The sequence below is a fragment of the Pezoporus occidentalis genome, unplaced genomic scaffold (genome assembly GCF_034315485.1).
Source record: "Pezoporus occidentalis ecotype Australia unplaced genomic scaffold, CSIRO_AGI_Poc_V1 ctg30, whole genome shotgun sequence".
Lineage (NCBI taxonomy): Eukaryota > Metazoa > Chordata > Aves > Psittaciformes > Psittacidae > Pezoporus > Pezoporus occidentalis.
Genome location: NW_026914941.1, coordinates 1,041,307 through 1,066,400, shown reverse-complemented (window position 1 = coordinate 1,066,400; position 25,094 = coordinate 1,041,307). Strand labels below are relative to the sequence as shown.

The following is a 25,094-nucleotide window of genomic DNA, read 5'->3' as shown; positions in this document are numbered from 1 at the left end:
GCACTGGACCTACTAAAAGCAATTTCTCCATTCCCCACCCTGAGCCAAGCCCAATGTGGGTTTTCTTTTATAGCAGTGAAGTTTTAATGAGTGCATGATGCACTCCGGGTTTATATTAGATGAACAGCTTGGAAAAGCAGCCCGTGCCAGCTCCTCGACACCAGGGAGCCTCATCCTGTTCAGACTAGAAACTCTGTGCTGGATTGATGGGAGTCTTCCTTCAGATGGGTTCATTTCCACGCAGAAACGGTGCGATTGCAACAAATGGGAACTCTGGAATGTCGAGACAAATAGAAAACTTAGTCAGGAAATTCCTGGCTAAGCCAATGGGGCGGCAGAATGCACTCCATGGGGAGAGCTCGGGCTTCATACTACATTGCTGTGGGCTGGCAGTGAGTGCATGCACAGCCATGCATCCATATGTGCATGTACACACCCATACATCTGTGCATGCACACCATACATACATATGCACACTCATGCACTCACACATATGTGCATGTACACACCCATACATATATGCATGCACACCATACATACATATGCACACTCATGCACCCATACATATGTGCATGAACACACCCATACATCTGTGCATGCACACCATACACACATATGCACACTCATGCACTCACACATATGTGCATGAACACACCCATACGCACGTGTATGCACATCATATATACATATGCACACGCACACACCCATGCCCACCCATGCACAACCATGGCCATGTACACGTGTTCCCCTGCCATGCCATGTCCCCATGTCATGGAGGAACCCCACGGGCATCTCCTGGGCTGCAGAAGTGCCCCTGGATCATGTAATCATATAATCATGAAATCATAGAATCATGGAATCATGGAATCATAGGATCACAGACTAGTTTGTACTGGAAGGGAGCAGCTCCCAAGAGCAGCAGTGCCCGCATCCCCACAGCTCAGGGGTGTCCAGGAGCCCTTGCCCATCCATCAGCGCACAGGCAGCAGCAGCGTTGGGCCGGAGCAGCACAGAACCCTGTGCCCTGCCCATGGCCGATGGACACCGCACCGCACCGCTCCATGCAGGCTCCTCTCCAAAGGCTTGGGAATGGCGTGCGAGCAGGCAGCGCTGCGGGAGCTGCCGGGGGAAGCTGCTGCACCGTCAGGACCCGGCCCTCCCTGCTGCATGTGCAGCGCAGAGCCGCTGTGACTCCACCTCGGAGCGGGCTCGCACACGGAGGAGACGATGGGAGGCACGGCTCGGGACAGCCCGGAGGACTGCCGCTTTCTGGATGTGAGTTCAGGGCTCGCCTTGCTGCTCTGCACCCCTGCAGCTTGTCAGTGTCTGATACCCGTGTGTGCGTGTCCCTCCTTGGGTCACCGGCACCAAACATCGCTCTTTGTCACTCCTTAGGCAGAAGCATCCAAGAGGCGGAAGAGGACCTGCTCCAGGTACCAGGTCTGCGGGCTGCTCTTCAGCGTGCTGCTCATCTCTCTTATCCTCATATTCTTTGGTGTCAAATACCTGCGGAACCCAGCGCCCAGAAAAGTAAGTAACAACTCTCTGATCCAGCATTACAGAGTGCTGCTTCCCCAGACAGAGCCTTCCCCCTTCCCCAAACCACCGAAACTGTTAACTACACCCCAAAACCCAGGCGACTTCACAAAGATGCACTTCCTTAGACCACAAGTATTCATGAGCCATTTAGAAATGTCTTTATTATTCATAACTAGCTTTTACTTTGTACAGGCTGGGGTTTATTTCTCTCTGCCACCGCATTCTGACAATTAGAGGGGATGGGAGCTATGCCATGAAGAGTTAAAGTTACTCTTATTCCACCGGCAGCAAATTTCATGACAAGTAAGAAAATATTTTCCATTTCATTTCAATTATCTTGCCAGAAACTGGTGGAAAAGTCATTATGCCACCGCATAAAGAGGAGAGAAAGCCAGGACGCGGCCGTGATGGATTGTCATGGGCTGTATTTCTTACTTTAATGTGTCTGCAATGCGAGGGGACGCTGAGACAGATTAGCTTGTGGAGGAGCTCCTGCTAACTGGATTGGGCTCCTTTATTCCCAGCTCCCCAGACAGACGCTGCTCTAAGTGCCGAGTGTGTCGGGGGCAGCAGCAGGGCTGCACGTCTCCCATACATCTCTGCCCAGGGTCTTGGCAATCCTGCCTTTTATTTCCTTCTGTACCCCAAGCAAATCACTTAACCTTGAATCATAGAATTAGCACTGACGCCAACAGCTCAGTGCTCCTCATCCTCCTTTGAGTGTCCATGCCCACTGAGGAGGCCTTGCTTTGCACCCTGGCACCAGCGGGTCTTGCCAGCTTTCCAGCATCCCCATGCACAGACAAAGTGACCCCTTTCCCACATGGAATCTCCTCGCTCCTCCCATGCTGGAGCCACAGCATCCCGTCCAAGCTGCCCTCCTGCTGGGCAGAGGAAGCACCCTGCTTGCTGGAAACTTGGTCTTTTTATCAGCAAATAGAAATAAATACCTCCTAAAAGAAAAGAAGCAGCAATCAAAGCCATATGTGCCTGTGGGCTCCTGCCAAGACCGCTATAAAGCCTCCACTGTTCCTCGAAAAGCAGGGTGCGTGCCAGCTTTTAACCCCTGGAGGGGAGGTTCTTTCTGGACCATTGAGCCATTGCTTCAGCCTCATAGCTCCAGCCCTCAGCATCCTCACTGGGGGGCACCGGAGGAGGATGGAGCCTGGTGGCGTCTCTGGAAGCCCTTCACAAGGCCTAAGGAAGCAAAGGTGTTCCTGCAGTGGAGCTGCATGGGATGCTCCTGGTGTCCAACATCATTGGTGTCCATAGGCTTCTCCAGCTGGTCCTGCAATCCTGTGGGAAAAGCAGGATTCAGGAGGCTGGAAGTTCCTAACACTCAGAACTCTAAACCAAGGGGAATCAAGCTCTTTGAAGAGCAAAAACCCCTCCAAGCTCCCTTCATGAAACCAGGGAGTGGAAAAAAGCCTTTAAAGACCTGTTCCTCTGAGGGGTGGCCTCTGCTTGGCAGCATCCAACACAGCAAGTGTCACCTTTAGTCCTATAACATCTCATAGCTCTCTGAACATCATGAGCCAGCAAAGTCCAAATGGGCTACCTGACCTCTGCAATGGCAAAAGTCATTCTTCATAGATGGAGAGGCACTCGAAGATAAGGTACCACCCAGGATCCTAACCCCTGGAAGTTATTTATGGCACTGAGTGCACTTTGTCAGGCAGAGCCAACAGGTTTCCAGCCATTTTAGGCTGCAGGCTCTTTCTGCCATGCCATTACATCCATTGTGGCTATATATCTTTAGAAAAGCCTCCTGCTGACTAAAAGGAGATGCTCATGGATGCCCAGGCGCTCATCGCTCTTCTAGTTTTAAGCAGAGGTAAAGGTACCTGGCAGTTACCACCTGCATGGCCAGTTCAGCACACAGGCTGCAAAACAGGGGATGCTGATGCTGCAGGCACAGATGAGAGCCTCTGAACACCCTCATGGGGAGGGATGTGCAAGAACCAGGGGACCCTGAAAGGGGGATTGGGTTGGGGTTTCAGAGTGCTCCTTTACCAGCTCCACAGCTTTGCCAGGGGATTAATAGAGCATCCCCATCCCTGTGCCTCCATCATCCCCCTCTCCTGTGGCTTGGAGGGGATCTGCAGAAGCCCTTTCCTTCCATATGACACCATTAGATTTGGGAAGCAAGACTCCCCGAGGCTCAGTGCCAGCGGGATCACTTTCGTGTTTCAAATAGCATCTGCCACTGCTCATTCCTTAAGGGTCAGGCATCCGCAGAGACTGGAGCGCTGCGGGGCTGGCTGCGTGCGGTGAGCACCTGAGAGCAGCAGAGGGCTGCTCCACCGGCACGGCTCCCCCCCGCTCCCGCAGGGATGAGTGCCGACGGGAAGCCGGCTGCTACGCCCCAGAGCTCTTCACCAGCCCTGGAGGAGGGCTTTGATCCGCAGGCAATCCCTCATCTCCTCCAGGCGGAGAGAGGATTTACCTCGGCTTTTCCAGGACAAACGGAAAGTGCAGTGATGGAGCAAGGGAGCCAAGGATGCAGTGATGGAGCAAGGGAGCTGGGGATACAGTGCTGGAGCAAGGGAGCTGGGGATTCAGGGCTGGAGCAAGCAAGCTAGGGATACGGTGCTGGAGCAAGGGAGCTGGGGATGTAGTGATGGAGCAAATGAGACAGGGATGCAGTGATGGAGCAAGTGAGACAGGGATGCAGTGATGGAGCAAATGAGACAGGGATGTGGTGATGGAGCAAGCAAGACAGGGATACAGGGATGGAGCAAGGGAGCTGGGGATGCAGTGATGGAGCAAGTGAGACAGGGATGCAGTGTTGGAGCAAGAAAGTGAGGTCCCTTGGGCTCTGGACTTCATTCCAGCCTGGGATGTATGCCCAGGCTCATGCCACAGAAAGCACCAGCAAAGGCTGAGCCATGGCCAAGCTCTTGGTGCAAGTGTGAGATGATCATCTCCCAGGTTTGACATCCATGTCCCCACACAGCCTGGCCCCATCCCGCCCTTCTTCCCACCCCTGGTGCCTGGGAGCTGTTTCTCCTTTCACTATCCAGGCTACCATCCTGGCTCAGAGCTGCCCTGGTGCAGGGTACCCAGAACCATCCTGCTCACCCACCGGCCAGTGGGTGAATTCAGGTCAGGCTGAGCCGACCCCTGTGTGGTTTTGTCCCTCGCAGGTTTATGACATGGAACACACGTTCTTCAGCCACGGTGAGAAGAAGAAGATTGTGATGGAGATCGACCCGCTGGCCAGGACAGAGACCTTCAGCAGCGGGAATGGCAGTGAGGAAATCCTGGAGATCCATGACTTCAAAAACGTGAGTGCAGCAGGGTTTATCCTTGGGACCATGCAGCAGGACCAATGGGATCCTTTAGGACACCACAGGTCACTGGAGCAAGCCCCAGCCCTGTGTCAGGGAGAGCAATGCCCACATGCAGCATCCCTGGGGATGCTCTCAAAGGGAAAGAGATGTGTATCTACATAAGCTTCCACCGGTATTTAATAGTGGAGTGGTTCAGTTCCAACAAGATGCATCTCTAAAAGCAAGCCCCAGTTATTGGATTTACCCTTGCAAAGGAACGCAATCACCATCAATCTATCCGAGCCCTGTGCATCTTTCTGTCTGCAGAGCATTAAACCCTCATGACAATGTTGTAGGGCTCTCTCTGAAACCTAATTAAAATGTGTAGGGAAATATCCTGTGCGGTGACATATGGCAAAACTTTAAGCTAATAGCCTGGCAAGAACCAAGGGCTGGATGTTCATATACCCATAACGGTCAGATGCTCTTCTGCATGTTTTTATTGATGATAACCACAGCTCCTGAGAGTTATAAGGAGAAGGGGAGCAAAGGAAAATGTTATTGCTGTCTGCCTTCAAATATCTGTAAAAAGACCAATTCTCCCAACCCATAAAGTGCAAATCCCTTAGGAGAACCTCTTTGTGCACCTTAGCACCACCGCTGAGTGGGGTTTGCACAAGAACATCAATGGGAAAAGCACAACAAAACCCTCAACCTGCTGCCCCTACAGGGATGCAGAGGGACTCTTCATCAGGGACCGTAGCGATAGGACAAGGGGTGATGGGTTCAAACTGGAACAGGGGAAGTTCAGGTTAGATCTAAGGAAGAAGCTCTTCCCTGTGAGGGTGCTGAGGCGCTGGCACAGGGTGCCCAGAGAAGCTGTGGCTGCCCCATCCCTGGCAGTGTTCAAGGGCAGGTTGGACACAGGGGCTTGGAGCAAGCTGCTCTAGTGGAAGGGGTCCCTGCCCATGGCAGGGGTTGGAGCTGGATGACCTTAAGGTCCTTTCCAACCCAAACCATTCAATGATTCTATGCACCCTCAATACAACAGGGTTATTTCTCCTGCTTTGCCCTGACTGCTTGTTTGCTGTTTGCTCTGATGCTGTAGGGAATAACCGGCATCTTCTTTGTGGGACTTCAAAAATGCTTCATCAAAACTCAGACTAAAGTCCTGCCTGAGACGACAGAGGCCAAGATCCCAGAGCTTGAGGTAGGTGCATAAAGCAGGACACCCTTGTGTTCCCAGTGAAACCCCCTCATGTGCCCAGCATTGGGAGCGCAGCACCGTCCCCGCCGCCCTCCCATCTGCTTCTGCCTTCCAATGATGCTGCAAGAAAGGAATAATGAGTTCTGATCGCTTCATAAAACGATCTTGTTTCAGAGGATTGCTTCTAAAAACAAGTGGAAAGAGGCAGGATTAGGCTGCCGGCAGGCAGAAACCTCTCAGCACAATACCGCAGATCAAGAACAATAATCCTGTTGTAGTCAAAAGGTCGCAAGGCAGCTCAGGATTAGCAGGCACTGAGAAGTCAATCAGAGTGGTTTCTCCCAGAACTGAGCCTCGTGTTCTCAAGCAGAATGAGGCAGAAGTAATGAATTTAAAGGAGCAGCCACGTTTAAGGAGTGGGATTTGGGAGCGTCCCTGGCACGCAGCCCTGGAGGTGGGAAGCACGGGGCTGGGGACGCCTCCCTGTCCTGTGTGAATCCATACATTGGTGTTGTGAAAGGTGTCTCTGCCCATGGCAGGGGCTGGAACTGGGTAAGCTTTGAGGTCCCTTCCAACACAAAGCACTCTGGGATTCTATGGTTCTACGGCTTTAACCCCTCTCTGACAGCCTATCCTCAGCTCAGTGCCTCGAAAGCATCCTTACTTGTCCCCATCCCCAAGCTCCCTATGGTGGCACAGCCCCCCCACCTGCCCCTTTGAGGGATGCAGGGTGTTAGCACTCTGAGCCCCCCCCAGGGAAGCTGTTGAAGATGAAGCACCAGCAGGACACGTGTTTGAATCCAAGTGTGGGCAGAAGCGATTCCCTGAATCCTGACCCAGATTCCCAGATGCTGATTCTTTGATTATGCCATAAGATGCCCATGGATCTCTTCAGCTACCACCGTAAAAGGGAGACAATTTGCCTGGCTTCAGCAGAACATTGCCCGGGGTTGAGAGCTGCAATGTAAAACCCAGCCAGATAAATGTCCTTCAGGCAGCATCTCTCCAGCCTGGCTGCTTTCACCATAGGCTCCAAAGACCCAGACCTTGTCATGTTAATGATGCTCTGCAGTGCAGGATGCAACCAATCCAGTCACACAGGGAGAGAAACCCAGCTCCATGCCCTGCAGGAGGCAGAGCATGCTGCCCTATGGTAGGGAATGGGAGCCAGGATAGGACTTGCACCCAGAGCAAGGTGAGGAGCACAAGGAAGAGGGGTTTTCCAACCTGAATCCTAAGGGATTCAAGTTCTGGGGGTGGCATCCCCCTAGCTCTGCCCCACTGATGCTGCCCAAGCCTCTGGCCCCACAGAATCTCACAGCACTTAGGTTGTGTTGGCTCTTCCCTAAGACTTCCCAAAACCATAAGGACAAGCTCTAGAAGAGAAACACAGCTCCAGATGCCTCCTGGAAAGCAAAGAGATGCCATTTGCCAGCTTGCTCTATGGGCTACCACCACCACCACACACAAGTGGCCTCGGCAGATAGCTCAGCGCAGACCCGCTCAATAGTCTTTATATATCTCCCTCCCTAAGCGCCTGCCAAAACACACCGTGGGCTAATGCAAGGGCAGAGACATGTGCTATAAATTACAGTCTATGGCCGCGCAAAGGAGTTCTGTGAGGAATAAATTAAAGCGTTCGATCACAAAATCAGCAGCAGAAGGAGAGAGAAATTAAATAGTAAGAGAAAAGCAGAGGGGAGATGCCTTAATCTTGGGTTTGAAATGAGCTGGGGCGCTCCAGAAGGCTCCTCCAGATGGTGGGGACCACGCAGGAGAAGGCTGTTGAAGCATGATGAACAGGGAGAGGAGAGCAGGGGCGTGGTGGCTGAAAGCAGGTAGGGGAGATGGGGCTCATGATGGGAACAGTAGGGCGTTGCATGTGCATTGGGTGAGCACCACAAGGCAGATGAAGCCAAGCTGCTCTCTGGGATGGGAGAGGCGCCTCTGGGTAAGCCAAGGGGAGCACAGGGTGTCTCACCATGCAAGGGTGAAATGTGGCTCTTCTTCCAGGGAGAAGAAATCACGACCACGTACTTGGAGCAGTCCGTGGTCTGGGTGCCCGGGGAAAAGCCCATCCAGAACAAGGAGTTCCTCAAGAGCTCCAAGATCTTTGACATCTGCAGAAACGTGACCATCTACTGGATCCACCCCACGCCCATAGCAGGTACAGGGAAACATCCCCCATCCAAAGCACATGGGAGCCCCCTCGCTGGGACCAGCCCCATCACCCACCATGTCCCCCAGTGCGGCAGGAACCCATTTCCAGGGGCTTATTGTACAACTCAGACATGAACATGATGTCAACCATGACCAGGAGAGCATGGTCAGCGCAACAACAGGAGCTGAAGTTTCTCTCTGCTGGCTCCCCACTGCCCTGCACTTCGCAGAGCGGCCACTTGCCTTTCTCATAACAAGGCAAAACTAAACCCTAAACCCTTTGTACCTGTAAAGAAGCCAGCGCTGCTGGAAATGGGGACACCTCAATGCTCATCACTGCGGGAACACCTGAGCACGAGCAGATGTCTGCATCTAAATCACACAACGGGGTTGCAGCTCCAGCTGCCCATTACAGAGCCCTCACAGAGGTTGTGATCTCTGAGATGTGCCAGTGCAATTACCCACTCACTACCCCAATTCTGAGCTGGTTTCAAGCACCCTCCCTCTGCTCTGCAGCCATCGAGGAGCATCTCACCCACATGGGTACCACTCAGCTCATAGCCACTGATGCTCCTGGGAGCAAGTGGGCAGCAGAGATCCCCACTGCACAGGGAGGGAGGCTGCTGGCCCCTTTCTCCTCAGTCCTCACCATCAGACCCCATCTGCGATTGGGTTTCAGCAAAGGAAATCAATGTCACTGTGGCGCTGGGCCTAATCTGCCCCAAATCATGTCACTTTGCTGGGGCTCTGTAAGTTCCCCCCACAGCATGATGATAATGCAAACACCACCCATGGGTACCCACCACCCACGAGCACAGGGAGGGGACAGGACATGCCTTCTCTACCCTTTCCTCTCACCGTATTACCTCCCACAGCTCTTCCAGGCTTGGTGACAGCAAGAGGCAATGGAGTGCAGCTAGTTTGCTGGCAGGCTTTTCTTGTGCCTTAGCACCAGATTTCGGCACATTAATACCTGCTGCTGCGTTTGTCCCTCTGCTCCCTGCTTGTTGACAGCAACATTTGGGCTCTTCCTGCAGCTCCTGAGCTGGCCAACCTTGAAGGGGCAGCAGAAGAAGACCCTGAGCTACTCGTGGACAACCAGAGGTGGTTGGATGGGGGGAGCGAACATGAGGTGGAGAAGGATGCGCAGCCAGGGCCCAAGCGCCACGCACGGCAGCTCACCGAGGAGGACCTGCCCATCAATGACTATGTGAGTGCAGGGAATCACACCATGGGGTGTCCTGGTCATGGTCTCAGGGTGTCGTGTATCCCGGGGTGTCCTGGCTCTACTCCTTGGGATGTCCTGCCCATGTCCCTTGAGATGTCCTCCCAATGCTCCTTGGGATGTCCCGTCCATGTTCCTTGGGATGTCCTGCCCATGCTCCTTGGGATGTCCTACCCATGCTCTGGGATGTCCTGCCCATGCCTCTTGGGATGTCCTGTCCATGTTCCTGGGATGTCCTGCCCATGCTCCTGGGATGTCCTGTCCATGTTCCTTGGGATGTCCTGTCCATGTTCCTTGGGATGTCCCATCCATGTTCTTTGGGATGTCCCGTCCATGTTCCTTGGGATGTCCTGTCCATGTTCCTTGGGATGTCCCGTCCATGTTCTTTGGGATGTCCCGTCCATGTTCCTTGGGATGTCCCATCCATGTTCCTTGGGATGTCCTGCCCATGTTCCTTGGGATGTCCTGTCCATGTTCCTGGGATGTCCTGTCCATGTTCTTTGGGATGTCCTGCCCATGTTCCTGGGATGTCCTGTCCATGTTCTTTGGGATGTCCTGCCCATGCTCCTGGGATGTCCTGTCCATGTTCCTTGGGATGTCCTGTCCATGTTCCTTGGGATGTCCTGCCCATGTTCCTGGGATGCCTCGGTCACACATCCCCCTGGCTGTGCTGACACTGCTCTCCCTGGCAGTCGGAGAACGGGCTGGAGTTCCACCCGCTGTGGGACGAGCGCGGGTACTGCTGCGCCCAGTGCCGCCGCGCCAACCGCTACTGCCGGCGGGTCTGCGAGCCCCTGCTGGGCTACTACCCCTACCCCTACTGCTACCAGGGCGGCAGGGTCATCTGCCGCATCATCATGCCCTGCAACTGGTGGATCGCTCGGATGCTGGGCAGGGTGTAGGCTCAGATCCTGCCCGTGCCCACCTCGCACCCATCTGGAGGCATCCCGACATACCCAACACGCAGGTCATTACCTGATTGGGTGCTGCCAACCACAGCACCCTCACCATGCACACACTGCCTGCCCGCTGGCATCCTGCGCTGCGCTCTGGGGCTGGATGGTCCGTGTGCTCACACATCCCCGCTGCAGGGATGCGTGGTCCCCCTCCCAAGTGCTGTGGGGTCCATGCTGAAGCGCATCGTGGCCACGCTGTGCGGCAAGAGGCAAACAATAAACGTCTTGTATGAGCGATTGCAAAGAAAATGGGAAGTCGTTTAGTCTCAGCCTGGGATGCTTAATGGGTCTGGGAGTGATCTAATTGCTCAGCTGCCTCATCACAAGCATCCATAACTCAAGGAGCAGGACTGCCAGCGCTCACCTCATTGGGAACGTGCCGAGGTCCCTAATTTGCTCCTTGATGGTGCTGGGAGTTGTTCAGTTCATCTCGACCTGCTGTTCCAGCACGCTCTGATGTGCTCAGTGACAGCTCCAGTCCCATTAGGAGTCATGTGGGCAATGGGTAGGCAGGAGCTTCCCTGGGGAACCGGGTGGCCAAAGCCAGAGGGAGCAAAGGTCAGGCCCTGCTCGGTGCCACTGTGCTGGGTGCCAGCCATGGTGTCCCTGGTGCTGCCAGGCCCTCCCTGCATCCCTGCGGCTCCCATGGGGATGTAAGCACGTTTTAAGGGCAGCTCCCTCCATCCCCGCTCACAGCTGTGCTGAGCGGAGCAGCAGAGCTCCACATATGGCATCCCAAGGGACACCAACAGCCCTGGTGAAACCACGTGTTTCTGATGCATCCCTCAAGACATTTATCCCCATGAGAGGGGAGGTCTGAATGCAGCGGGGACATGTGAAACCCACCCAGACACAGCTGTTGCAGGAAACCAGCCCGTGCTCGTGTCCTGGCCCAGTGGGTCCAGTCTCATCACCAAAGTACATCAATGCCTTTGCCAGGACAGCATGGCATTCCCCCAGCACACGCCTGTACCTCTGGGATACACTGATGTCCCTGCAAATTAAAGTGAGGTGCCTGCGTAAGCACTGTTTAACTGGGTGAGATCTGCACCCTCTGATGGGTGCCTGTCTCTGGCCACAGGGACCAGCAGTGCTGGTTTTGGAACCTCTGGGCTCCGCAAGCCACTCTCTAACAACATCACCCCATACCTGTGCCCTGGGAAGGAAGCTGCCAGCAGAGGCAGGCACAATTCCCGCTGACACGGATGGGTTCATCCAGACCTGGCCCTGCTTCTCACGTGGTCCCGTCTCCCTCCATCCACCAACCGCTGTGGGCCCATCTCTCCAATCTGGTTTCCGTGCTCTGACGCACGCTGCCCGACCCGGGAGGCTTTTGGTGCTGCCAGCACCCTGATTGACTCACCTGGGTTCAATGCAACACACCAGGGTTTCGGGTGTTCCCTCTGGGTTCCTCCGTCAGCAGCGGGTCATTGCAGCACCATGGGGCAGCTCAGCCAGGCGTGCGCTGACAGAGCCACCGCTCCTACCCATGGCTTAACCACTCCTTTTCCACCTTCCTCTGTGCTCCAAGCCACAGCCCGTGTCACTTCCACCCTCCAGACCCAAGAAGCCCCCAAGGAGGGGGGGTTTCACTGCACCACATGGCACCAGCAAGACAAACAGCCTCAAGATGAGCAGTATCAAACGAACACGGATGCTTCAGTGCATGTTTCTTACCCAGAGGAGAGGCTGGGCACAAGCTCCAGCAGCTCTGCCCTGCCCCTTGCTCTCAGTGATCCACACATTTACATGGGGTTGGGATGCTCCAGGCCTTATGCTCCAGCACTGTTACACAAGCACTGTTATGAAGAACTTCAGTTACAGGAGTTACTGGTAAGCAGGAGTGCACCAGTGGGCACTGGCGCTGTGAGATGCAATGGTCCAGAGCTTACCGGTTGGCCGGGGGCAGCCACATCATCTCCCAGTGGGGTTTGCTGCTCTCCACAGTGCCAGGAGATGGAAAGAAAAGCCAAGGTGGTTTCACAGGGTAAAATATCTTAATATTTATTGTGTGTCAGGACGAGAGAGTTCTATTCAATACATAAAATGAGTTAAAGCAGCACGTAATACTGACAATCAAGTCACAGCTGACTCGGTGCAAGGACACCTACCAAAGGAAAGGCACCAGGAGCTATATCACCAGACCTTGCTACAGCTTACAAAGAATCACTATGGCCTGTACTTCAGAAAGTACAACTATAAAGAAGTATATAAACCCCAGGGCAGGGATGAGACAGAAGAGCTTGGCATCAAGCAGAGACCTTGCTGAGCCAAGGGCTTTGGGCAGGCAGCGTGGGTTGGAACAGGGCAACAGCCCCATCTCAAGAGCAACCGCATCCAGAGGGGCTGCTGGAGATGAGGAAAGTGTTGCTTTCCCGATGGAGGCACTGAGAGGAGCACCAGGAGTCCCACAAGGCACAGCACCGAGCCAACAGAGGAGCATGCTTGCTGTAACCACCGCAGCTACACTGATTACCCCACACGGTGGCACAGCAGAGTAGTGTCAGGACGAGTCCCCGAGCACACCAGGACAAGGCTGTGCTCGTTCCTAGGAGCTAGGTGAGAGGATCAGTCAGTTCAAAGCAAGATTTCCCGAAGCGACATCCAGAGGAAAATTGGAGGTGGTGGAGAGCACACCCTGCAACACATGGAACAGCCTTAACAGAGCAGGCTGGGCTATGCACAGCTTACAATGAATCATAGAATGGACTGGGTTGAAGGGACCTTAAAGCTCCTCCAGCTCCAACCCCTGCCACAGGCAGGGACCCCTTCCACTAGAGCAGCTTGCTCCAAGCCCCTGTGTCCAACCTGACCTTGAACACTGCCAGGGATGGGGCAGCCACAGCTTCTCTGGGCACCCTGTGCCAGCGCCTCAGCACCCTCACAGGGAAGAGCTTCTGCCTAAGAGCTCAGCTCAGTCTCCCCTCGGGCAGGTTAAAGCCATTCCCCTTGGCCTGTCCCTACATCCCTTGTCCCAAGCCCCTCTCCAGGTTTCCTGCAGCCCCTTCAGGCACTGGAGCTGCTCTCAGGTCTCCCCTTCAGGAGCCTTCTCTTCTCCAGGCTGACCCAGCCCAGCTCTCTCAGCCTGGCTCCAGAGCAGAGCTGCTCCAGCCCTCGCAGCATCTCCATGGCCTCCTCTGGACCCACTCCAGCAGCTCCACGTCCCTCTTGTGCTGTTGCCCCAGAGCTGGACCAGGACTGCAGAGGGGGTCTCCACAGACAGCAGCAGAGGGGGTTGAATCCCCTCCCTCAACTGGCAGCTCATGCTCTGGGGATGCAGCCCAGCACACATGACAGCAGACACTGCCTTGCCCTCTATCCCCACACCCCCATGTGGTACCCACCACCATGCTGAGGGTCCCCAAAGGTGACCAGGCAGCAGCCAGGGATGCAGAGGCTGCCCATTGCACTTACATCACTGGACAGACTTACCTGGTCACAGCCACAGTGTGCTGGAGGCCACCTACACCATCTCGTACTGATTGTTGGTGATGTACTGGGACAGGCAGCAGGCGAGAATGATGCCAACCAACTGAAAAAGAGAAAACAGACATCAGAGGTAGCCACAACCAGGATATGGTGGTTTTTAGGGGTAAAGCTTGATATATTGCTCCAGAACCCCAGTATTATAAAATCCAAGCATGGACAGTGGGATTTACAAATCACAACACGGGCTGCTGTGCCCTGCTTTGGAATAACTGAGAGGCTGAAGCAGAGCATCCTGCAGACATCAGCCAAACAAGCTCCCCACACGAGATGCTTCTCATCCCATCCGGTTATATTTTGCTTCATGAAGCATCTACTGTTTTATGGCAATTCTGGAGACTACATGGATCTCAGGAGCATCACAGCCAATTACACAGCCACTAGAGAACAGCAGCCACTTCTCCCCGTGGCAAGGACAAGGTTGGTGTTTTCCCATCAGCATCTGAAGGACACGCTCTTGTTATCACAACACGTCCTCCCAGCCCCTGTGCAGACATTTGGGGCCACATCCTGCTGGAGTCTGACCTACACAAGCAAAGTTAAAGGCACATTTGCATGATGGGTCCCAGCCGGCTGCATGGCTCAGCTTGCTGGAAGAGGGATAAAAGCCAGGAACCGGTAACAATTCCCAAGCCTGGCATCAGCCGGGGTAATTCGGGATCTGGGAGCATGCAGCTCACCACTGTCTGTATGTTGTCACGTCTCAGTGACCCCACAGCTCACTGAGGAGGACAGTGTGGTCAGTGGCACAGCAGCTCCAGCTCTGTCTCTCCCAGTTCCATCCAAAAACACTTGGAAGCACAAGCAACAGCCAGGAGCTGCGGCTCCCACCTCTCCCCCAGTTCAACCCATCTCTTACTGGGAACACACAGCAACGTGCTTGTTAGGGAAGTAATATCCTAGTGGGGTTCCTTCCCCCCGTGCTGGCGCAGGTCGACTTCCACCTGGAAGTTCATACCACAGCCTGTACGTGCTGGATAACGAAGGTGAATTCCAGCCCCTCTGAGGTCAAGGCCATCCCAGAGCCCAGGCTGCAGAGCATCGGAAAACCCTCGGCACTTTGGGAAACCCCACCACGGCGTCAGCGTGCCCAATGCTCAGTCTATGGGAGGGGCCCAGGGGCCCCTTGCTTCCTGATGGGATAAAGCCTGCTGGAGCAGGGGCTGGCGAGCACGTTCCTGCTGCAGCTCCTGCAGGAAGTGTCCCGCGGGATAAAGGAGGGCTTGGGGAGGACACAGAGGACAGGGTAAGTGGCACCGGTGGTGCCCTCCACAGGCACTCACAGGCATGCAGCCACGCTGAAGTGATGCCAAAACACCTCCCTGCTGAAGGTCAGCGGCTAGGAAAAGGAAGGGCACACATCTGACCCCAACAGCAAACGCAGGGGGTTTGCCCAGCAAAGCCTCCATCTGGTTTTCCCTGAAGCCAGCTGTTTGAGGCAGGAGCTCTGTTCTCAAACAACCTGGGCTCGTGGAAACAGAGCTGGTGCTTCAGCACAGGGTTTAAGAGACTGGGGACAGCACTACAGTGAGGTTAAACCCAAGGGGAACCTGCGGGATGGATGCTCCTCCCTGGCTGACACAGCCCGTGCCTTTTGTACATGCACCAGCCTTTGTGCAGGGGTTAAATACCTCCAGAGACACAGCAGTGCCTGCGCTCCTCCTGTGCCAGGCAAGGCAGGCTTACCTGGGAGCACGCAATGCCAAAGGAGATTCCAGCCACGATGCTCATCTTCGACTCCATCACTGACGTGACCAGGAAGAAACACCCCTGCAAAGGAGGGAAAGCAGGCACGTGGCTGCAGTGCTTATCACCACAGCACACACCAGCGCCAGGGGAAGACGCTCCCATTCTCCTGCCTGACCTTGTCAAAGTCCTTCCCCTATCACTGAGCAGCTCCCAGCCAGCAGCGTTATCAAGGGGAGGGCTGCCCGTGGGCTGCTCCCAAGGGAACTGGGTTGAGCAAGGTGCTCCTGGTCCTTGCCTTGAAGCAGTGACTCATCAGAGGTACATCCCTTGCATCACCTGCAGGGTGAGCTCACCCCTGCCTGCGCAGCACTGGGGCAGGCAGACGTCAGCAGTGCCCATACTTCATTGAGAAATTACCTTCTTATTCAGCTGCACACAAACGCTTGGGTCTGGCTGGTCCCTGAGCTCCAAAGGAGGAGTGGAGGGGACACGAGACACAAGGAAGGGCTCATTTCTCTCTACCATACCCCCACATCCACCCTAGGGGAATTCCTGGGCTGCAGGGAGCAGTTCTTTCCAGCCACATCAGGAAGGACAAGCCCTTCTCCACCCATCCAGCTCTGCCCTGCCCACCTCCAGGACAGGCAGAGGGATTTGCTGAGCTTCACTTACATCCACAAACACCTTCAGCTTGGCCTTGCCCAGGTCTTTCAGGTCCTCCTCTGAGCAGTCGTCCTGGCTCCTGCAGCAGCTCTGGGGGATGCCTCTCTGGGTGAAGTATTCAGTTCTCTCCCAGTCCGAGTAGTTCTGCACCCCACAGCAGTGCAGCTGGAGGGGGAAGGACAGTCACCCATATCCTACCATCACTCCCATGCCCTTACCTCCCCACAAACTGCCCCCATCTCACCCAGCATCTCCCAAACTCAAACCTCCACGGTGCAGAACCATTCTCCCACCGCCACTGTGGAGCACTCACGGTTCTCTGGATGGTGTCAACAGCCTCGCTGTGCCGATCCGCAGTCACATTATAGCCCTTCAAGGCCAGGTTGAGGTTACTCTCAAAGTTGGTCTTGATCTGCAACAGAGAGGTCTCTGCGGTGCTGCCATCCCCTCCCGTGCTTGGGGACCCATGGCCCCATGTTAGTCACCTCTTGGTGATGGCAGCAATGAGTCTGGCCGTGGCCAGCAGACGTTCCCTGTCCCCAGGCAGGTAAAGGCTGTATTCAAGGGCAGGCTGGGATGATGTGTGTGTGTAATAACAAGGATGTGCGCGGTGCCGGTCCCCCCAGGAGGCTGCTCCGTGGTGCAGGAAGCCTCAGAGGCTTTCATTTAATGATTTAATTACAGAAATCACCGCAGAAGATAGACCAAAGCCAGGAATTAAAGTCCAGGCTACTCAGCCTGTTCTGGTGAAGGGGCAGCATACACCCAGCCTCTCCCCTATGGGGACCTTACGGGTCCTTGAGGACCAGGTTGGATGGGGCTTGGAGCACCCTGCTCTAGTGGAAGGTGTCCCCGCCCGTGGCAGGGGTTGGAGCTGGATGAGCTTTAAGGTTCCTTCTAACCCAAACCATTCCATGTTCTATGGTCTTACAGGGACCAAGCTGCTCTTTGGGCCAGTTTAAACCCATTTTAACTAAAGTAAGCACTGCTCCCACTGGTCCCTCCAGTGCCATCACTGTACCTGGGTTAACACCAGCACCAAAGTGGCTCCACATCACCAGCACCAGACTCACCTCGTGCCTGAAGACGAACCCCACGACAGCGGCCACCAGGACAATGAGGAAAATGAGGGACAGGAGCATGGCATACTGCGGGCAGAAAGGACGGGGTGGGACGGGCCAGATGGGATGGGGAAGGATGGGATGGGATGGGGTTGGGATGCAGTAGGGTGGGAAAGGGTTGTGATGGGATAAGATGGGATGTGGCTGGGATGGGGTAAAATGGGATAGGGTTGAGGTTGTGGTGGGGTATGATGGGACAGGGTTGCGATGGGGTAAGATGGGACAGGGCAGGGTAGGACAGGATGGGGTTGGGATGAGGTAGGGCAGGACATGGTTGTGATGGGGTAGGACAGGACTGGGATGGGGTAAGATGGAACAGGACTGGGATGGGGTAGAACAGGACGGATTGTGGTGGGGTAGGATGGGACAGGGTTGCGATGGGGTAAGATGGGACAGAGCTAGGGTTAGGGACAGGACAGGGTTGGGATGGGGTAGGATATGTCAAGTTGGGATGAGGTAGGGCGAGACAGGGTTGTGATGGGGTAGGACAGGACAGGGCTGGGATGGGGTAAAATGGAACGGGATTGGGATGGGGTAAAATGGGATGGGTTGTGGTGGTGTAGGATGGGACAGGGTTGCAATGGGGTAAGATGGGACAGGGCTAGGGTAGGACAGGATGGGCTTGGGATGGGGTAGGGTATGTCAAGGTTGGGATGAGGTAGGGCAGGACAGGGTTGTGATGGGGTAGAACAGGACAGGGCTGGGATGGGGTAACATGAAACAGGACTGGGATGGGGTAGAATGGGATGGGTTGTGGTGGGGTAGGATGGGACAGGGTTGTGATGGGGTAAGATGGGTCAGAGCTAGGGTTAGGGACAGGACAGGGTTGGGATGGGGTAGGATATGTCAAGGTTGGGATGAGGTAGGGCAGGACGGGGTTGTGATAGGATAGGATGGGACAGGGCTGCAATGGGGTAAGATGGGACAGGGCTGCAATGGGGTAAGATGGGACAGGGCTAGGGTTAGGGACAGGATGGGGTTGCGACGGGGTAGGGCATGTCAAGGTTGGGATGAGGTAGGGCAGGATACGGTTGGGATGGGATAGGATGGGCCAGGGCTGGGATGGGGTAAGATGGGCCAGGGCTGCAATGGGGTAAGATGGGACAGGGCTATGGTTAGGGACAGGATGGGGTTGCGATGGGATAGGACATGTCAAGGTTGGGATGAGGTAGGGCAGGACAGGGCTGTGATGGGGTAGGACGGGACAGGGCTGTGGTGGGGTAGGACAGGGTGGAGTTGCGATGGGGTGGGCTTGGGATGGCGTGGGGAAGGCTGGAGTAGGATGGGCCGGGGAAGGGAGGTTGGGGACGTGCCGGGAGGGGTCAGGAGCGGATGGGGTCCATCCCAGCCATGGCACGCACCAGCTTGAGCATCCACGTGCTGCCGCGGCAGGTGGCGAAGCAGCCGAAGGTGCCCAGGAGCACCACGACGGTGCCGGCGCCCGCCAGCACGAAGGGGACGTTGGTGGCCTTCTCGTCCAGCAGCGAGAAGTACACGGCGAGGCTCACGCTGCCCCACACGCCCACCGCCAGCAGCACGATGCCCGACACCTGCGGGCACGGGGCACAGCTCGCCACTGTCGCGACAGGGCGGCGCGGGCGCGACAGGCGGCGGGGCCGGGGCGGGCTCTCACCCAGAAGACGAAGGTGTAGGTGAGCAGGACGCTCTTGAGGCAGGTGATCACCGGCTTCGTCTGCAGCCGCCGCGACGGAGACGCCATGGCCGACACGGGCCGAACGCAGCCGAACACGCTCCGCCCCGCTCCGCGCCGCGCCGGAGCCGCCCGAGCGCTGCCGGAGCCGCCCGAGCGCTCACGGAAATGGCCGAGCGCGACCGAAGGCGTTGGCGCTGAGCCCCGGTGTGGCGCTCCTCCCTCCACGTGTCGCCCCCTGCAGGCTACTTGCCGCCAGTGCATCGCCTCCCGTGTGCCCTATGTCACCCACTGCTTGCCCACGCCACCCAGTCCTTGCTCTCCTGCCCTGTACCACCCCCTGCCCGCCCTATGTCACCTCCTGTCTGCCCCATGTCCCTACTCCCTGCCCTCCTGCCCCACCACTGCCGATACAACCCAACCCCACCATGGCCCCCCGCTCCATCCCGTATGTCCCCCCCCGCAGAGCAGGGACCAGCCGGAGCAGCCACCATAGGGCGGGCACCCCATCCCCTCCCCGGGGGTGTCCCCACACATGGCCTCTTGCCTCCCCCGCTGCCAGGCCAGCTGTGCTGTTAATTACACTGCTGGCTGCCACATAATTAGTGCATTCACACAGAGCCCCCCCCCCCCCCCTCCGCCCCACGCCAGCTCTACCTGCCCATGCCAGGCTCATCCCTCTCCCGCCCTCATCACCGTGCTCCAGACCCCAAACCCCAGGCAGCGGCTGCCTCCTCCCATTCAGCCCCATGGACTCGGGTCCTAAGGACCGTGCTTCATTACCTCTGCGCCGCGGGGCTGAACCTCAGCTGGAAAACAGCTCCCAGCTGGAAGCGTTTGCCTCCGGACCGCGTTCGGAGCCCGCGGCTGCAGCGGGGCTCTCCCTCCCTCCTAGCACAAAGGGTCCTGAATCCCAGGGGTTCATCTTTAGCATCCCGGAACCCCATTCCCGGAGCTTGGCACAGCCTCGGCTCTCCCCTGTGTCCAAACAGGCTCCTGGCTCTGCTTGAGAAGTGAAAGGATCCCGCAACCTTCCAAAGCCCGGGAGAAGCCGGAGGTGCGTTGGAAAACGGGAGATCCTGGGACTTGTTATTTTTAACAATCCCATCGTTTTAGGCCTGACTCACGGCTTTTGAATGCTCGGGACGGGCAGCAGAGGGGAGAAGTAGGCTTGCTGAGCGCAGCCAGCAGGGCCCTGGTCCTGCCCCCAGCCCTGCACGGCCCCCAGCATGGCGCAGGATGCGGCCCCCATCCTGCTGGTTGTCCTGGCCAGGCTGGTGTCATCCACGTGGCATGAAGGTGAGTGCTGGGCTCCATGGGGATGCAGCCTGCGGGGTCCTGCTCCCATCGGGGGCTCGCAGTGGGGATGGAGGGAGGGGAGCAGGGTGTGGGTGACGGGGAGAGCAGCGGTGCCTGTGGGGTATGGGGCGCTGTGGGGGAGCAGAGCGGGTGCTGGGAGGCATCCAGAGAGGAGTAAAACCAGCCCTGCATCGTGCGTGCAGCATTCCCGCTGACCCCCTGCTCCCACGGGACATCGCATGCAGATGTTTGCTTGGATCAAGCACTCAGTCCCACAGCGGGGTCAGGGATCAATGCCTTTGTCCTGTTTGGGGGGGTTCCCCCTTCCCTGCTCCCATCCGCATCCCATTCCCCTCCCCTTGCCATTATGCCAGCACTGCTGGCTCGGGATGCTCCTACCCAGTGTCCCCAGGTGAGAAGGAACAGAAGGGGAATGTCGCAATGAAATGACACATCTGCCTGCAGGGACACAGTGCGATCCATCCATAGAGCCCTGGTGAGGGGCTCGGTAGCCCCCCAGGAAGCATCCTTGCTTGGGGGGGGTCACTGACATCCCCACCACCAGCTCCATGGATGCCAACCCTGCCCCAGTCCCCTCTGCTCCCCAAGGCAGCGTGGGAAGCACATTGGGATGAAAGGCTTGTGGGAACGAGTGGGCAACTTCATGGAGCTTGTGGGAAGCAGCAGGGAATCACTCCATAATAAAGTTCGTGTCGGAAAGATTTGTAATGGAGTTTCCTCCCCGGGGCTGCTGCTGGGAATGGGCTCAGGGGATATCCCCTTCCTAAAGCCTGGAGCAGGGTGAAGGGGAGTTGCAGCCACAGCAGGGCTGCTGCTTTACCCGGGGTCCCTTCTCTCCCAACCCATCGGGAGCAGGGAGAGCAGTGGGATGGGATGAGATGGGATGGGATGGATGATGTCGAGGAGGGGGCCAGCGGAAACAGAGCGGAAACGTGAGCTCAGAGCTGGGGAATGCCGTGGCTGCCGCGGCGCCGAAGGGGAGGACAAAGCCCTCGGCCCCTGCCTGCTGGTCCCTGGCCCATGGGGGGACATGAGGATGGTGCAAGGCTGTCCTCCCCCTATCCCTGGGGCCATGGGTGGTGTGAGGCCAGCCCTTCCAGCAGCTTCATGTTCCCTGATGGGAGCGGGGGGGCTGCAGCATCCCTCGCCTTGGCCAGGGGCTCCACTGGGATGAGGGGGCAGCTCTGTTCCTTTGGGATGCTGGATGGTGCCACGGAGCGGGTGGAAGCACTTCCCAGCAGCGCAAAGCCAGGGGTCGGTGCCAGCCCGCTCTGTGCCAGTGCCTGTTTCCTGCCATAACCACGGCTCCTGCCACTGTTTAGTCTGCAGCCCGTGCCAGCACACACAGTGTCACCGGGGACTGGGCTCACTGTCTGCCAGGCTTAACCCTTGACAGCAGCCCCAGGAGCAGCAGGACAGGGATGGGAATCTCTCGTTGGGATGTTTCAGTGCCGGGGGGTGCATGGAAGCATCATCACCTGGGTGCTGCTTCAACCACAAACCATTGCACAGCAGCCTCCTTATGTCTTTCCTCCTCCCCAGGGTCTGGCTACTACCCCTCCGAGAGCCACACCAACGAGGTGTACACGGAGGACGTGCCCCCAGAGCCTGCCCTGGACTACCACCGAGGTACCCTCACCCCAACCCATCCCTCGGGGCTCCCCACGGGCACACTGGGTCACCGCTGGGCCGGGTACCCCCCTCACTTGGCTCCTGCCCCGCAGTGCCACAGTGGTGCGCCACGCTCAGCATCCACCGCGGCGATGCCACCTGCTACTCTCCCCGCGGCGGCTCCTACCGCAGCACCCTGGGTACCCGCTGCGAGCTGAGCTGTGCCCGCGGGTACCGGCTGGTGGGGCCCAGCGCCGTGCAGTGCCTGCCCAGCCGCCACTGGTCCGGGATGGCGTACTGCCGACGTGAGTGAGCCCCGGCATCCCCAGTGCGTGCCCTGCCCTCGGGTATGGCCTGGGAAGCGCTCCCCTCCCTCCCTTCTTGGCTTTGTCCATGGCAGAGATCCGGTGCCACGTGCTGCCCGCGGTGCTGCGTGGCTCCTACGTGTGCTCGGCCGGGGTGCAGATGGATTCCCGCTGTGACTACTCCTGCCTGCCCGGGTATCAGCTGGAGGGGGACCGGAGCCGGGTCTGCATGGAGGACGGGCGCTGGAGCGGCAGCGAGCCAGTCTGTGTAGGTAAATTCTCACCCTCTGTCCTCACAGCGCCATGCATGCAAGGAGAGGTCACCTCCATCCCTGGGGTGCCTGCAGGTATCACCTCCACATCCCACCCAGGTATTGCTAGGTACCAGCTCCTGCACCTCGTGTCCTTGGGTCCCTATCAGTGATGCTCCCAGAGGCGCTGTTATTCCCAAAGCGTGGGTAGCGCAGGACACATTGGTCCAGGATTGAGGCATTCCACAGCAGGTCTTGCTGGCTCTGGGATGCCTGTGCTATGCATCCTGGAGCACAGCACCCTGGGGTGTCCAGGCACTGGTACCCAGCTCTCACAGCCCAGCCTAGCACTCACAGCCTCCCCGGCTGCCTCTCGTCCCTGTGGGCAGACATAGAGCCTCCCAAGATCCGCTGCCCGGATTCCCGGGAGCGCATAGCCGAGCCTGGCAAGCTGACTGCCATCGTCTACTGGGACCCCCCTCGTGTGAAGGACTCTGCAGATGGCATCATCAAGAGGTGAGGTGAAGATGCTGCGGGCATTGCTGGCTATGGACTGTGCTGGGTACCACTGATGGAGAAACCCATCTGCTGGATGCAGGGTGATGCTGAGGGGCCTGGAGCCTGGCTCGGAATTCCCTGAAGGAGAGCACATCATCCGCTACACAGCCTATGACCAGGCCTACAACAGAGCCAGCTGCAAGTTCAGCATCCGTGTCCAAGGTGAAGCCATCCCCAGGCTCCTCACCCCATAGCTGGGACCGTGCCCCATCGCCCCCAGCCCTCACCACAGCCTTCCCCTCCGCAGTGAGGCGCTGCCCTGTGCTGAAGCCCCCGCAGAATGGGCACCTCTCCTGCACCTCCGACGGCAACAACTACGGGGCTACCTGCGAGTACCAGTGCGATGGGGGCTACGAGCGCGTGGGGACCTCCCTGCGGGTCTGCCAGTCCACACAGCAGTGGACGGGCTCCCAGCCCACCTGTGCACGTAGGTGTGGGGCAGGGTGAAGGGATGGGGAAGGGGTGAGGGGGTGAAACCCTCCCCACACGCTCCCCTCTCGCCCCAGCCATGCAGATCAACACGGATGTGAGCTCGGCCGCCAGCCTGCTGGACCAGTTCCATGAGAAGCGCCGTCTCCTCATCATCTCAGCCCCCGACCCCTCCAACCGCTACTACAAGATGCAGATGTCCATGCTGCAGGTGAGGAGACTCTCCCGCTGCCCCCCTTCCCACCTCCACCCCACCAGCCCATCACCATCACCCCTCCCATCCACAGCAAGCTGCCTGCGGGCTGGACCTGCGTCACATCACCACTGTGGAGCTGGTGGGGCAGCTGCCGCACGAGGTGGGACGCATCCGGGAGCACCGGCTCTCCCCTGGCATCATTGAGGAGCTCAGGTGAGGGGGGGCATCCCTTACCTCAGTTGTGGGCAAACCAACCCAGCTACAACCTGTTGTGCTGGAGGGGCTTGCGCACCCCCGTTAGGTCTGAATGCAGCATCCCCAGACCTGAGGAAGCGATGGGAGCCAACACCCCCAGAGAACACAAGCATTGTTGGATGGGGTGGGCAGGCTCAGCCCTCCATGCACCCCCCCTCCAGCCTTAATCCCAGCTCCCCTTGCACCCCCTCAGGCAGTTCCTGCGCCTCACCCGCTCCCACTTCAACGCGGTGCTGCTGGACAAGGGGGGCATGGACCGGGAGCGCTACATCCGCCCCGTGAACCCCGACGAGCTCTTTGTGTTCATCGACACCTACCTGCTGAGCGAGCAGGAGGCGGCGCGGCGGGCGCAGAGCGGGGACCCCTGCGACTGAGGCAGCGATGGGACCCCCTCGGACACCTCCCTTCCTGCTTTCCTTGTCGCCCACTGCAGAGGAGGAGCAGGGAGCCAGGGAGCTGCAGGGAAGGGGAGCCCCGTGCCCGATGCTCTGGCACAGAGCACGGATGGGGCCATGTGCTGTAGGTGGGGTGGCTCACCAGGACCTTGGTGGGAGACACTGGAGGGCCTCTGCTCAACACCAGGGCAGGGGGGGACAGGCAGGGCAATAAATAGCCTCTAATAGAGCAGCTTCACCATCATCATCCTCACCCCGTGCACAAGCTGAGCCCGCTCCCTATGGCCCGGGTCAGCCCTGCTGGGCAGGGTCCTGCCATAAAGTCTGTATTCAAAGCTACAGCCCCACGCTCAGCACAGCCAGCAGCAGCCCACCGAGGGCTCAACATCTCACTCTGCCCCTTGCTTCCCCTTACCAGCTAGAGGCACCCTTCCTGGGCGCAGTTCTGGCAATAGAATTAACTTGAAATAAACATATTTGTTATTAAAAGTCAGTGCTGGAAGAAGGTGTGTTGAGGACAGGCTTGGGAATGAATGCTTCCTGGGGAACACCATCCCCAGGTGACCCTGCGTGGCTCCATCCTGGCCGTCTCCAACACCATCATCATCCCCAGCCAGGGCTGGGATGTGCAGGGCTGCCCCAGTCCTGCAAGCAGTCGGCAGGAGAAGGCAAGGAGGGAGCAGACTGTGAAACCCAGGGGGTGGGAGGAAGAAGAATGGAAAGGACTAAAAACCCAACCACATCTCAAAGCATTCTGCCTGCGGGGAAATAAAGGGAGGGTCCACAAGGACTCCAGTTCAGCCTG

At 57.4% G+C, this 25,094-nt stretch overlaps 3 protein-coding genes across 5 annotated transcripts; 2 read left to right on the top strand and 1 right to left on the bottom strand.

Moving 5' to 3' along the window:
* Nucleotides 1-1,149: 1,149 nt before the first annotated feature.
* Nucleotides 1,150-10,623, top strand: TNMD (tenomodulin). Of its 2 annotated transcripts, XM_062627431.1 has the most exons (7): nt 1,150-1,275; nt 1,396-1,530; nt 4,686-4,826; nt 5,920-6,021; nt 8,032-8,185; nt 9,216-9,388; nt 10,096-10,620. In XM_062627431.1, the coding sequence occupies exons 1-7, from the start codon at nt 1,228-1,230 to the stop codon at nt 10,303-10,305; spliced, it is 963 nt and encodes a 320-aa protein (XP_062483415.1). In that variant the 5' UTR covers nt 1,150-1,227; the 3' UTR covers nt 10,306-10,620. The 2 variants fall into 2 exon arrangements, with proteins under 2 accessions (XP_062483415.1, XP_062483416.1); XM_062627432.1 differs by lacking the exon at nt 5,920-6,021 and having other exon boundaries at nt 10,096-10,623.
* Nucleotides 10,624-12,343: 1,720 nt separating this feature from the next.
* On the bottom strand, nt 12,344-19,099 carry TSPAN6 (tetraspanin 6). Of its 2 annotated transcripts, XM_062627433.1 has the most exons (8): nt 18,952-19,099; nt 18,680-18,868; nt 17,271-17,345; nt 16,511-16,609; nt 16,207-16,362; nt 15,532-15,615; nt 13,792-13,891; nt 12,344-12,997 (listed from the first exon to the last, which is right to left on the bottom strand). In XM_062627433.1, exons 1-7 carry the CDS (start codon nt 19,036-19,038, stop codon nt 13,823-13,825), a joined length of 759 nt encoding a protein of 252 aa, XP_062483417.1. In that variant the 5' UTR covers nt 19,039-19,099; the 3' UTR covers nt 12,344-12,997; nt 13,792-13,822. The 2 variants fall into 2 exon arrangements, with proteins under 2 accessions (XP_062483417.1, XP_062483418.1); XM_062627434.1 differs by lacking the exon at nt 17,271-17,345.
* Nucleotides 19,100-19,644: 545 nt separating this feature from the next.
* Nucleotides 19,645-24,782, top strand: SRPX2 (sushi repeat containing protein X-linked 2). The gene is made up of 10 exons (XM_062627428.1): nt 19,645-20,268; nt 21,832-21,918; nt 22,014-22,205; nt 22,301-22,477; nt 22,846-22,972; nt 23,055-23,176; nt 23,262-23,441; nt 23,521-23,654; nt 23,731-23,852; nt 24,088-24,782. The coding sequence occupies exons 1-10, from the start codon at nt 20,199-20,201 to the stop codon at nt 24,266-24,268; spliced, it is 1,392 nt and encodes a 463-aa protein (XP_062483412.1). The 5' UTR covers nt 19,645-20,198; the 3' UTR covers nt 24,269-24,782.
* Nucleotides 24,783-25,094: the final 312 nt, after the last annotated feature.

Excerpts from the sequence above, each read along its gene's own strand:
- TSPAN6 (XM_062627433.1), bottom strand. The coding sequence starts at position 19,038 with ATGGCGTCTCCGTCGCGGCGGCTGCAGACGAAGCCGGTGATCACCTGC. Across the intron at positions 18,869-18,951 it reads CCTACACCTTCGTCTTCTGG|GTGTCGGGCATCGTGCTGCT; the intron begins GTGAGAGCCCGC and ends CCGTGCCCGCAG. Across the intron at positions 13,892-15,531 it reads TTGGCATTGCGTGCTCCCAG|TTGGTTGGCATCATTCTCGC; the intron begins GTAAGCCTGCCT and ends TCTCTTTTTCAG.
- SRPX2 (XM_062627428.1), top strand. The coding sequence starts at position 20,199 with ATGGCGCAGGATGCGGCCCCCATCCTGCTGGTTGTCCTGGCCAGGCTG. Across the intron at positions 22,206-22,300 it reads CGGGATGGCGTACTGCCGAC|AGATCCGGTGCCACGTGCTG; the intron begins GTGAGTGAGCCC and ends TGTCCATGGCAG. Across the intron at positions 22,478-22,845 it reads CAGCGAGCCAGTCTGTGTAG|ACATAGAGCCTCCCAAGATC; the intron begins GTAAATTCTCAC and ends CCCTGTGGGCAG.
- TNMD (XM_062627431.1), top strand. The coding sequence starts at position 1,228 with ATGGGAGGCACGGCTCGGGACAGCCCGGAGGACTGCCGCTTTCTGGAT. Across the intron at positions 1,531-4,685 it reads GGAACCCAGCGCCCAGAAAA|GTTTATGACATGGAACACAC; the intron begins GTAAGTAACAAC and ends TGTCCCTCGCAG. Across the intron at positions 9,389-10,095 it reads ACCTGCCCATCAATGACTAT|TCGGAGAACGGGCTGGAGTT; the intron begins GTGAGTGCAGGG and ends TCTCCCTGGCAG.